Source organism: Mesoplodon bidens, assembly GCF_964165515.1.
Source record: "Mesoplodon bidens genome assembly, chromosome: 20".
Taxonomy (NCBI): Eukaryota; Metazoa; Chordata; class Mammalia; order Artiodactyla; family Ziphiidae; genus Mesoplodon; species Mesoplodon bidens.
The window spans coordinates 28,524,169-28,535,631 of record NC_138181.1 but is presented as its reverse complement, the minus strand read 5'-3'; the positions used below and the strand labels follow the sequence as shown (position 1 = coordinate 28,535,631).

The 11,463-nt window shown below is 46.2% G+C and overlaps 1 protein-coding gene across 1 annotated transcript in view; it reads right to left on the bottom strand.

The window, feature by feature from the left end:
• Positions 1 to 1,216: 1,216 nt before the first annotated feature.
• ACSL1 (acyl-CoA synthetase long chain family member 1) overlaps positions 1,217 to 11,463 on the bottom strand; it is a 65,318-nt gene continuing 55,071 nt past the window's right edge. Inside the window, exons 14-21 of the mRNA XM_081221175.1 lie at positions 10,992 to 11,087; positions 10,045 to 10,117; positions 8,116 to 8,204; positions 7,048 to 7,164; positions 4,815 to 4,958; positions 3,371 to 3,472; positions 3,191 to 3,262; positions 1,217 to 2,814 (exon numbers count right to left, since the gene is read on the bottom strand). Coding sequence (XP_081077301.1) covers positions 2,674 to 2,814; positions 3,191 to 3,262; positions 3,371 to 3,472; positions 4,815 to 4,958; positions 7,048 to 7,164; positions 8,116 to 8,204; positions 10,045 to 10,117; positions 10,992 to 11,087 — 834 coding nt within the window. The 3' untranslated portion in view covers positions 1,217 to 2,673. The remainder of the gene's footprint in view (positions 2,815 to 3,190; positions 3,263 to 3,370; positions 3,473 to 4,814; positions 4,959 to 7,047; positions 7,165 to 8,115; positions 8,205 to 10,044; positions 10,118 to 10,991; positions 11,088 to 11,463) is intronic.

Genomic DNA, 11,463 nt, shown 5'->3' with positions numbered 1-11,463 from the left:
CCCAGGGAGGAGACAGAAAGATCACAGTTCCCGTGAGAGGACGAGAGCAAGAGGGCACAGGGCAGAAAAAGACGACACGAGGAACTTAGTAACCTAACGAAAAAGGCAGACTGGACGAGGAGGCTTGTTTTTTTTTTTAAGATTTTTTTGATGTCGACCATTTTTTTAAAAGTCTTTATTGAATTCGTTACAATATTGTTTCCGTTTTTTTTTTTTTAACTTATTTATTTTGGGCTGTGTTGGGTCTTTGTTGCTGCACATAGGCTTTCTCTAGTTGCGGCGAGTGGGGGCTACTCTTCGTTGCGGTGCGCGGGCTTCTCACTGTGGTGGCTTCTCTTGTTGCGGAGCACGGGCTCTAGAGTGCAGGCTCGTAGTTATGGCTCAGGGGCTCTAGAGCACAGGCTCAGTAGTTGTGGTGCACAGGCTTAGCTGCTCTGCGGCATGTGGGATCTTCCCGGACCACGGCTAGAACCCGTGTCCCCTGCGTTGGCAGGCAGATTCTTAACCACTGCACCACCAGGGAAGCCCTGCTCCTGTTTTCTGTTTTGGTTTTTTGGCCCTGAGGCATGTAGGATCTCAGCTCCCCGACCGGGGCTTGAACCCAAACCCCCTGCACTGGCAGGTGGACCGCCAGGGAAGTCCCTTGGATGAGGAGTCTTACCAGAGAGGGGTGTACAGGGCTTGAGCTTTAGAGGAAGAAAGCGGACATCAGCACCCCAAACCCAAGACTGACGGGAAAGAGGACTGAAAACGGGCTACAGAAAAACTTAGGGGGCGATTAACTGAGACCTCTGGAAAAGAAAATCTTTAAAATGACAGCGTAGGGTAGCGATAGAGGACAAGAAACAGTCGGCTGCTGTCAATGGGACACCTGCCCCGACAGCTCCACAGGGAGAGAATGACTACAGTGAGGCCGAATGAAATCCACCCCAGGACCTCCGACTGCAGCGATGCCTCCTACACTGTCGCTTTCCCCCCGAGAATTTGTACTTTCAAGACTTAAGACTTTCTTCTCTGCAACACAGCAGGGCCGTTGCTGGGAACTGGCCGGGGCCCGGGGTCAGCAACTGGAAGTGTCCGGATGACTGCGTCCGAGGAGGCAGACCTGGGAGGGAGGAAAGACCTGGGAGGCCGAGGTCATTCCTGCTCTTCGCTTGTGCACATCAGAGGCCACGCCGAACGTGACACCTGACGCAAAAAGGGAGGCTTCACTCACTTGAAATGCAGAAATATTTATTTTGGTTTCCTTCATTGTTTTTGGAAATTCTGTTTTGGTTTATAAAACATAGAAATAGCCAACACTTACAGCACACATTCAAAACCCCATTGTGACAAGTTATTGACTTCTTGTGCAATTAAGAACGCACGTATGAAGCTAGGCTACCAAATAGCGTTATTACAACGACAACTCTGTAGGGCAAACCCTGTTGTGCTTGTATAATACAGGTAGCCACATATCCACAAACAACTGCTTTCAACATATAAATGACAACTAAATTCAGTCACGTGTGGCAAAGACTTGCAGTAAAGTGAAATGCTGTTAATTTCCCAAATTAACTTAAAAAAAAAATCTCTTGAGAAGTTAATCCCAGGAAATGAGTTTTCCAGATTCCTATGTCTTAGAACTTTGGCTTGTCAAATACATTTCATAGAAGTCAGGTAGCATTATGATAGAAGAGCATTTATTAATTACCGTCCATTTCAATAAGTACCCAAGTGCATCTACTTCCTTAATATTTTTAAAGACATGCCTTGCCTGAGAGTTTATTCTGGGGAAAAAAAGCCACTTAATCACAACATACTCTTCTGATATGAAAACCACATTAAAAACCATCACAGACAGAGCGACGGCTTCAGTGAAGATAAAGTGGACGGTTCTTCAGGCGTCACAGTTGAACATGGCTGATCCAGGTAATTGTTTCCTTGTTGAAATGCTTGTCTTCACTGCAGAGTCTAAGGCAGATTTTAAAATAACCCCTGGGAAGGGACAGAGGGAGGGAATTGGGTCTGGAGAAGAGGGTCAGCGAATGTTCTGCTCTGTGGACGCCAGAATCCACCCGCTCTGGTGAGCAGCCGCCCGTCCATACCTGCGCTGTTATGAGTTAGGTCCATCCTCTGCTCCGACAGGGGTGACAGGGGTTAATCAGAAGGGTCACGTGAGATGGGGAGGGGACGGTGGCAGGGATTAAAAAAAAACCTCTGGTCCACTTGCGACCTCCTGCAGCTGGGACAGTTCTTGTTTATAAGGGACGGTCCCCTCCAGTGCACGGGACTCTTCAGAGCAGCAGACACCTGCAGAATTTGCAGCAAGTAGCAGACATCTCAGAAATAGCAAAGTCCTAACCACTTGGTTAGCAAAAAAGGGAGACAAGTTTTCACCCTCTTTTTAAACTGAGGAAGTCGTAAATAACTTAGCACATTTATAGTTTCCCCTTTACAATTTTTTTAAGGCTCATTTTGGAAATTGTATATCACCGTGAACATGGTCTGCAATGCGAGGTGACCATAAGGCAGTGTTCCATTCCCTCTAAGCTTCCTATGACGAGAATCTGAACGCACGAGGCAGACAAAGACGCTCCTTCCCTATTTGCTGTTGTCAAAACTACCCACTGAGGCCATGGGCAGGAGAAGACCGCAGAGGCATACGGCCTCTTCCCAGCTTCCTTCCTCGCATTAGATTTTGATGGTGGAATAAAGTTCATCGATCTGTGACCTGAAATAATTCCGAAGCTCTGGCCTTTTAGCCTTCATCGTTGGGGTCAGAAGGCCGTTGTCGACAGAGAATAATTCAGGGTGGAGACAAATACCTTTGACCTGCAAAGAAACCAGGCAGTCAAAGGAGGGAAGGAGAACGGAGGCCACCTGAGTCTAAAAAGCACTTAAGCTTCCCAAGGGATAAAGACCCTTCTGGGCGATTCAAGCCAGCCTCTCAGGCCAGGTCCCGCTGCACTGTCTCAGCAAAGGGCAGTGGCCTCTTGTCAGTACACAATCAGGATTGTAGCCTGACCTCCGGGAAGAGAATTCATACCCTTGGTAACAAAAATCCCCTGCCCTGCCAAACCACTCCACTATCCCTTCCGCACAGATGTCTTTACGTCACCTCATCCTCTTCTATCATATATTCACAAAAAACATCCTCCGGTCAGAAACCCGTTTTGCAGGAATTCATACACTTGGATGCAAGTCTTACCTGTTCAAATGGTTTTAGGCCAGCATCCTGCCCAAGTCTCACCATGTCTTCCAGAACAGCTTTTTGGACACCCTAATAAGGCAAGAAAAGTAAGATCCTTACTCCCGTGGCAGGAGTCCCTGAACTTTGCACTTAATGCGAAGGGCGGGTCAGGAGTAGGCTGCACACTTCCGAACCTACCTTGCTTCTGCACAGCTCTTCAAAGGAGCCTTCAAAGCCTCTCTTCCGGGCCCAGGGACCTACCGTCTCAATGTCTGGTACCACAATTGCTATGAGAAATGCCTTTAACAGAGACAAGTTAAGTTATTAAAAGGCTTGATCCAGATGCTCTAAAATTGTGGTTCTTTATTATCTGCAGCCTGGGCCCCTGGGAGAATCTGATGGGAGTTACAGATCCTCTTTTCAGAGCATGTTACCAGCCCCAGAGTCCGTGCGGCCCAGGTTAACTCCTGCCTCTGCAATATAGACAGCATTGGGGATTTTGCAATAAATGTTTTAAAAGAACCATTGGAAATAAAAACCTAATAAAACCCTAATTTTTACTTACTCTTATATATATTTTTAAAAATAAAACAGGGTCAAATAAGCAAACAAGGGGATAGATATCAGATAACTGCTTTATAAAAAGAGAAAATGTATGCAGATTCATTTAGAAAAAACTCTAATACCTCATTCTTTACAATTTATTTATTTATTTATTTTTATTTTTATTTTTTCGGTATGCGGGCCTCTCACTGTTGTGGCCTCCCCCGTTGTGGAGCACAGGCTCCGGACGCGCAGGCTCAACAGCTATGGCCTACGGGCCTAGCCGCTCCGTGGCATGTGGGATCCTCCTGGACCGGGGCACGAACCCGTGTCCCCTGCATCGGCAGGTGGACTCTCAACAACTGCGCCACCAGGGAAGCCCTCTTTACAATTTAGTGACAACGAAACTAAATAAAAATTAGAGGCATGGGTATGATTCCAGGTCGAAGAAAAATAGGTGCACTCTTGAAGAAAAATAGGTTCACTTTCTTATAAGAAAATATTCTTCCACAATTATTTGAAAATTTCAAGATTTGTAGAAATATTAACCCTCAGGAAACCAGACACCCTTCTCTTCCTTCCCACCATCTGTCCAAAATTTTAGCAAATGATGTTTCATTGCAATACTGATGTTGGTTTTGGACTTTAAGATATGTTGGCTCACAACCACCATTTGCTCAAAAATGACGTAGGAGACATATCATAAATAAGTTGGGTTTAATATGTTTGAAAATTCTAAACTTTCTTATAACCTGTATATCAATATTTCCCCTCATAATTAAATTAGAAGCTTATTTTACCCACTCCCTTGGTACCCCTATCCAACTTCCCTTGGTAATATGAAATTAAAGAGAAAAAAACTTTTCTGGATAAGAATTGCCAAGAATAAGAGGTACATATTTCCAGTTACAAAATAGATGAAAAAAAAAAAAAAGAAATGCCAAGCAGTAAAAACCAGCAACATGTTGATAATATTCCAGCACATAAGACATGAAAGTCAACTCACACCCATCGCAAACTTCCCATCACACTGAAAGGCCCTGGACTTCTAGGCCCAGGCCACACCGGCCACAGAATTCATGGCTGGGGCAGTGCGTACCTGCAAGCTCTCTCCGTGGACAAACACCTGAGCGACAGGTTCACTTCGCTGGTAGATGTTTTCAATCTTCTCTGGAGCTATGTACTCTCCTTGTGCCAGTTTAAAGATGTGCTTTTTCCTGTCGATGATCTTCAAGGTGCCATTCTGTTTGGAGGGCGGGGAGCGGCCTATGAGCAGGTCCAGCAGCTGCTTTCCCCTCAGCAGCAGGCATTTCCTGTACCCTATCATTTAATCCTAATAACCTCTGGCAGGGGTCAGCTGTTAACCCATTTTGCAGAGAGGCAAACTGAGGCTTAGAGAGATTATGTAACCTCCCCCAGGCCACTGAGCAGAGTAGAGAGACAGAGAAGGGACTTGGGAGCCCCCCTCACTCCCAGCCAACCAGAGCACCCCACTTGCTCCCTTCAGCTCAGCAAGCTTCACTTTGTCTCATATCTGAATTGGCCACTCGATGGGGTAAAGGTCCTCGAGAGCAGAGACGCGCTCATCCTCCCACAGGGCTCTGTGCAGAGCAGGGGCTGCAGAGGCAGCAGCTCACTCCCCTCTGTCCCTGTTCCAGGGCGGGGGCAGGAGGGGGTGTCAGCTGCCCCCATGATGACTGTGGGGATGCGAGAATCTCCAGACCAGACTCGCCAAATGCCAGTAGCTCCCACCTCCCCATCTCCCGTAAACAAAACCCCCATCCCCACCCGAGGCCACTCTCTCGCTTCAGAGAGTCATCCACTGGAAAGTTCTCTCAGCCCACATCAGTTTTCCTCCGTTTCCAAAAGGAGCCGACTGAGGTCCAGGGAGATTATGAGATGTGCTCCTTAGAGACACAGAATTAGAACGGATACTTTATCCCTCCTGAGTCTGGAAAGAGGGACTTAATTTATTTCTAAATAGCCTGGGTGGACTTGCCTGGTGGTCCAGTGGGTAAGATTCCAAGCTCCCAATGTAGGGGGTCTGGGTTCAATCCCTGGTTGGGGAACTAAATCCTGTATGCATGCCACAACTGAGAGCCCACAGGCTGCAACTAAAGATCCCACATGCTGCAACTAAGACCCAGCGTAGCCAAAATAAATCAATAATAAATAAATAAATAAATATTAAGAAAAAGAAAAAAAAGAACCACAGTGAAGTACCATAATGTCTATGAAAAAAAATAAATAGCTTGGGTACTCTGAAATTAATTGGGGGGGTATTTTTCAAAACAATAAAAATTTCGGAGTATAAAGCACCATAAAAGAGGGCAGACAGCAGAAGCAAGAAAACTACGATCCTGCAACCTGTGGAACAAAAACCACATTCACAGAAAGATAGACAAGATGCAAGGCAGAGGGCTATGTATCAGATGAAGGAACAAGATAAAACCCCAGAAAAACAACTAAATGAAGTGGAGATAGGCAACCTTCCAGAAAAAGAATTCACAATAATGATAGTGAAGATGATCCAGGACCTCGGAAAAAGAATGGAGGCAAAGATCAAGAAGATGCAAGAAATGTTTAACAAAGACCTAGAAGAATTAAAGAACAAACAAACAGAGATGAGCAATACAATAACTGAAATGAAAACTACATTAGAAGGAATCAATAGCAGAATAACTGAGGCAGAAGAACAGATAAGTGACCTGGAAGACAGAATGGTGGAATTCACTGCTGTGGAACAGAATAAAGAAAAAAGAATGAAAAGAAAGGAAGACAGCTTAAGGGACCTCTGGGACAACATTAAACGCAACAACATTTGCATTACAAGGGTCCCAGAAGGAGAAGAGAGAGAGAAAGGACCAGAGAAAATATCTGCAGAGATTATAGTCGAAAACTTCCCTAACATGGGAAAGGAAATAGACACCCAAGTCCAGGAAGCGCTGCGAGTCCCATACAGGATAAACCCAAGGAGAAACACGCCAAGACACATAGTAATCAAATTGGCAAAAATTAAAGACAAAGAAAAATTATTGAAAGCAGCAAGGGAAAAACGACAAATAACATACAAGGGAACTCCCATAAGGTTAACAGCTGCTTTCTCAGCAGAAATTCTACAAGCCAGAAGGGAGTGGCATGATATACTTAAAGTGATGAAAGGGAAGAACCTACAACCAAGATTACTCTACCTGGCAAGGATCTCATTCAGATTTGAAAGTTAGGGTGCCAGTTTTAACTTTTTCAAAGTTAGGGTGCCACTGCAACGTGGGTTTTTTTTCTTCCCTACGGTGGAACAAAAGCGTCTGTGAACAGGGGAGGGGACCACTTACTGGTAACCACTTTCCAATGTCCCCTGTGTGCAACCAGCCGTCTTTATCCAGAGCTTCTGCTGTGTTTGCTGGGTCCTTTAAGTAGCCTTGAAATACATTAGCCCCTTTCACACATACCTGAGGGAAAAAGATCGGGAGGGAGGCGTGGGAGTTGGAAGAAGGTGGATGAAAGGTACAAACATCCAGTTATAAGATAAATAAGGACCAGAGGTGTCACGTACTGCATGGCGACTACAGTTAGCACAGCCATATGGAAGATTTTAAAGTTGTTGAGAGAGCAGATCTTAAAGAGTTCTCAACACAAGGGAAAAAAACACATCTCTTCTTTTTTTTGTATCTATATGAGATGATGGATGTTTACTAAACTCACTGCGGTGATCATTTCACAATATATGCGAGTCAAATCATGATGCTGTACACCTTAAACTCCCACCGTGCTGGATGTCAATTATATCTCAATAAAACTGGAGGGGGGAAAAGATGATCTGTTAAGAGCACTGACTGGGGCTTCTCCAGAGAAAACTCGTGTGTGTGTGTGTGTGTGTGTGTCTCCCAGCCTTTAGCCAGACCCTGAATGCCAGATGCAGAGGGAGCTACCAGAGCCCCGCTGGCATCGTGGCGGCACCTCCAACCCCTCACTCCCCTTCCATAATGGCCTTGGCTGCAGTCAAGTTCCAGGACTCACGCTCACCCTAGGCTCTGGATCAGAGCTGCTGGAAAACCCCAAAGGGGGTGAAATCCCAAAGCAATCTGGCCTTCCTTCCTCTAGCCAGTAGCTCACTAACAGGCATGGAGGGCAATGAGCAGACAGGACTTCAGGCCCTGGAGCCTCGGTACCCTCCTGGGCCCACGGCCCCATCGTGGCTGGCAGCAGAAGGCAGGCATTAGTGCCCCCCACCTCCCTACCCGCCCTGCGAGTTAGGCATAAATGTACCGTCAAAAAGAAGGCTGTGTGACTCAGGGTCACCAGCAACACCAAGCTCAGTGGCTTTACGCGCTGTGGTGCTGAGAGGTGGCTGGTTGCTGGAGGAGCCCACATTGAGGGGGTGACTGCGGGATTTCACTCACCTCGCCCTCGCCCTTGGCAGCCATGTAATTCATTTCTTCCACATCGACGAGCTTTACAATGTTGCAAGGCATTGGGGCACCAACATGGCCTGTATATCAAATAAAAGATGATCACTCCTACTGTGACTACCGGTATCCTTCGGACAGATCACTTTTATCACAAACATGCCCACTCACGATGAGGACAGAGGGTATAAACCTCTGGTTTTGGCAATCACAGCCTGTCTCCCCCTGGTAAATTACAGAGTTTATTCCTAGAAAAGAGACAAAGACATTCAAAAGTCTCTTAGGGAGCTTTCCCAAGTCTGATGCTCCAAATTATTTTTCAAAGTATAAATGATCTGGCTGCTCATTTTCAGGGTTTCTTTGAACACCTGGAAGCAGGTTTCCTGAAACTTTCACCTAGGAAAGTTCCTATGATCTGATGGCCCTGCTCTCCCTCATACAGACGTAACGTCCCCGTTCTCTATAAGAACAAACCTTGACAGGTCCGATGGTTCTGACCAATACAGCCTTATTCCCTTGATTATAAACAAACATGTTTTACATGTAAGTTTATGAAGACAGGACAGGGATTCTTTTCACAGCTCACTTAACTCTCTTGCCAAAGGGTGCTAGGACTGGGTTCTTTTCCCAAAACAAAAATAACAGATATTAGACTAAGTTTTAAGAGTATCACAAAATCATTCTTCCTATGTTTTGATAATTTTAGCTTAAAGTCACTATTCAAATTCTCTAGCCGGTAAGGACCAGGAGTTAAAAATTAAACAAACAGGGACTTCCTTGGTGGCGCAGTGGTTAAGAATCCACCTGCCAATGCAGAGGACAGGGGTCCGATCCCTGGTCCGGGGAGATTCCATGTGCCGCGGAGCAACTAAGCCTGTGTGCCACAACTACCGAGCCTGCGCTCTAGAGCCCATGAGCCACAACTACTGAGCCCATGTGCCACAACTACTGAAGCCCATGTGCCTAGAGCCTGTGCTCCACAACAAGAGAAGCCACCGCAATGAGAAGCCCACGCACCACAATGAAGAGTAGCCCCTGCTCGCCACAACTAGAAAAAGCCCGCACGCAGCAACGAAGACCCAACGCAGCCAAAAATAAATAAATAAATAAATTTATTTTAAAAAAAATTAAACAAACACCATGAAAAAGGTTCACAGACTGTTAGTGCCAATCGCAGCAGAATTATGCTACTAGAAAGTGCTTGATACTAGAATCTATGTCACTAGATGCTCATATGTGTAAAACAGCAAACAAATCACAGAATTTATTTATCACAGTGTAGAATACACTGCCGGTGTGGGACAGGGGAAAGCATAGAAGTTTTGTGGTCAGACCTGGGTTGGAATCCTGGCTCCAAAACATAAAGCCGTGTAAATTCTTATACATTACTGACATGCTTTTTAGCCAACAATCAATCGTGTCCTTGCAGAGGTAACAGGGCTTCTCTCACAGGGATGCTGGGATGAAGCACATATAATATGCATCATCAACTCCTGACGCAAAACACCTCATGCAGGACAGTTTGTCCTCCTCTGTTTTTCCCTTTTGGGACAAAGGACTTGTGTTTATTTCTGTCTGGAGTCTCTGGAAATTTAATTAAAATTTACCAGCAAACACTTAGGCCCCAATCAATTCCTGGAAAGCTCTGTTGGGCCAAACATTCTGAACCTGGTATAAAGAGCACCATCTCTAGATGTGAGCTTCAGGATCTATGTAAGTCTCTGTTGCCACCCACCCAGATTGACAGTCAGAGCCTCAAAGTCACATCCCACTCTGCCACAGGGCCCTCTGGTTTCCAAGATTGTTGACCTCAAGGCCTAATCATCAGAGACACAGCACTTGTTTAGGTTGGTTTATTAACCCAGTTCCAGTAATTCCAATGCCCAAAGTAAGATCCCAGTAAGGAAAGTCCTGCCGTCATACCTGCGGTCCAGTCCCCAGGCACAGTCAGGCAGCACCCGGCAGTGCACTCGGTCTGTCCATAGCCTTCGTAGAACTGGGTCACCAAGAGACGGGACAGGAAGAGAGGGGCACAGTCACACCTCTGCTGCAAGTGCTCAGTAACTAAGCTCCTCTAGCTCGTTTGGTAACCTCAGCCGATACACTACAACACGCTTTATTACAGCACCCAACGTATTCACCCACATAGGAGACAACGTCATTCACAGGTCACGCCGTGCACCACCTGCCCAGGGACTCACTCGCTCCTTCGGCTCGGCTACTTATCACCCAGGCTGTGCTGGCTCCCCCTCCCCTTTAAGAAAGGGTCTCTGCATGCTTTGCAGGTCGCCTTATCACTTACTGCCAACCCCCATGCCCTCACACCTGATCTAAAGGCATCTTTTGTGCCTTACCCTAGAGAAAATTACCCAGTGGTAGACACAAACGCATATTCTGCCTGGGGTAAAAGATATATACAGGCACACCTCATTTTATTCGCTTTGCAGATACTGCATTTCTTACGAATTGGAGGTTTGTGGCAACGCTGCGTTGTCAGATGACAGTTAGCAATGAAGTATTTTTAAATTAAGATATATACATTGCTTTTTAGACATAATACTATTGCACACTTAACAGACTACAGACTAGTGTAAACATTACTTTTATATGCACCGGGAAACCAAAAAGTTCACGTGACTGGCTTTACTGCGGTATTGGCTTTGTTGCAATATTGGCTTTATTGCAGTGGTCTGGAACTGAACCTGCAGTATCTCCGAGGTGTGCCTATACCCCTTTCTCCAAGCAATCTAGGAATAACATGATCTTAACAAAAATACGGCACACGGAGAAGAAGAGTGCCTTTTGGAAAGCAGACTCCTGGGCATGACTCAGTCCGAGCCCAGAGGGAGGTGCAGAGGGAGGCACCTCACCTGGCAGCCCAGCGCGGCTCTCAGGAAGGTCAGCACGGTGGCGGACACGGGCGCTGCTCCTGTGATCATCAGCCGTACTTTTCCTCCCAGGCTCGACTTGCAAGGCAGGGAGAGGGGAGAGGGTGAGGGGCAAGTGACTGGAAGGTGGCGGGCTTCTCAAAGATTCCTTCTGGGAACCCCAATACTCTAACCCACCAGCTCCTTGTCTGCAGGCTGCACAGAACTCACTGCGCCCAACGACGCACAGGCACCCCAAGGGGGACACCTGACTGGAGTTTGGTTCCACCCGAAACCACTCCATTCACTCTCAACAGGTGTGGAAAATAAAGCAACACCTCTATACCTGCAGGTGTTTTAAGGAATTAGAACAAGAGTGTCGTGGGTTTATGGCAACCACCACCTTCTGGAGGACATAATATTATTCCATATTCTTTATTATTCCATATTCTTTATCTTTATTCTGATAAAGAAT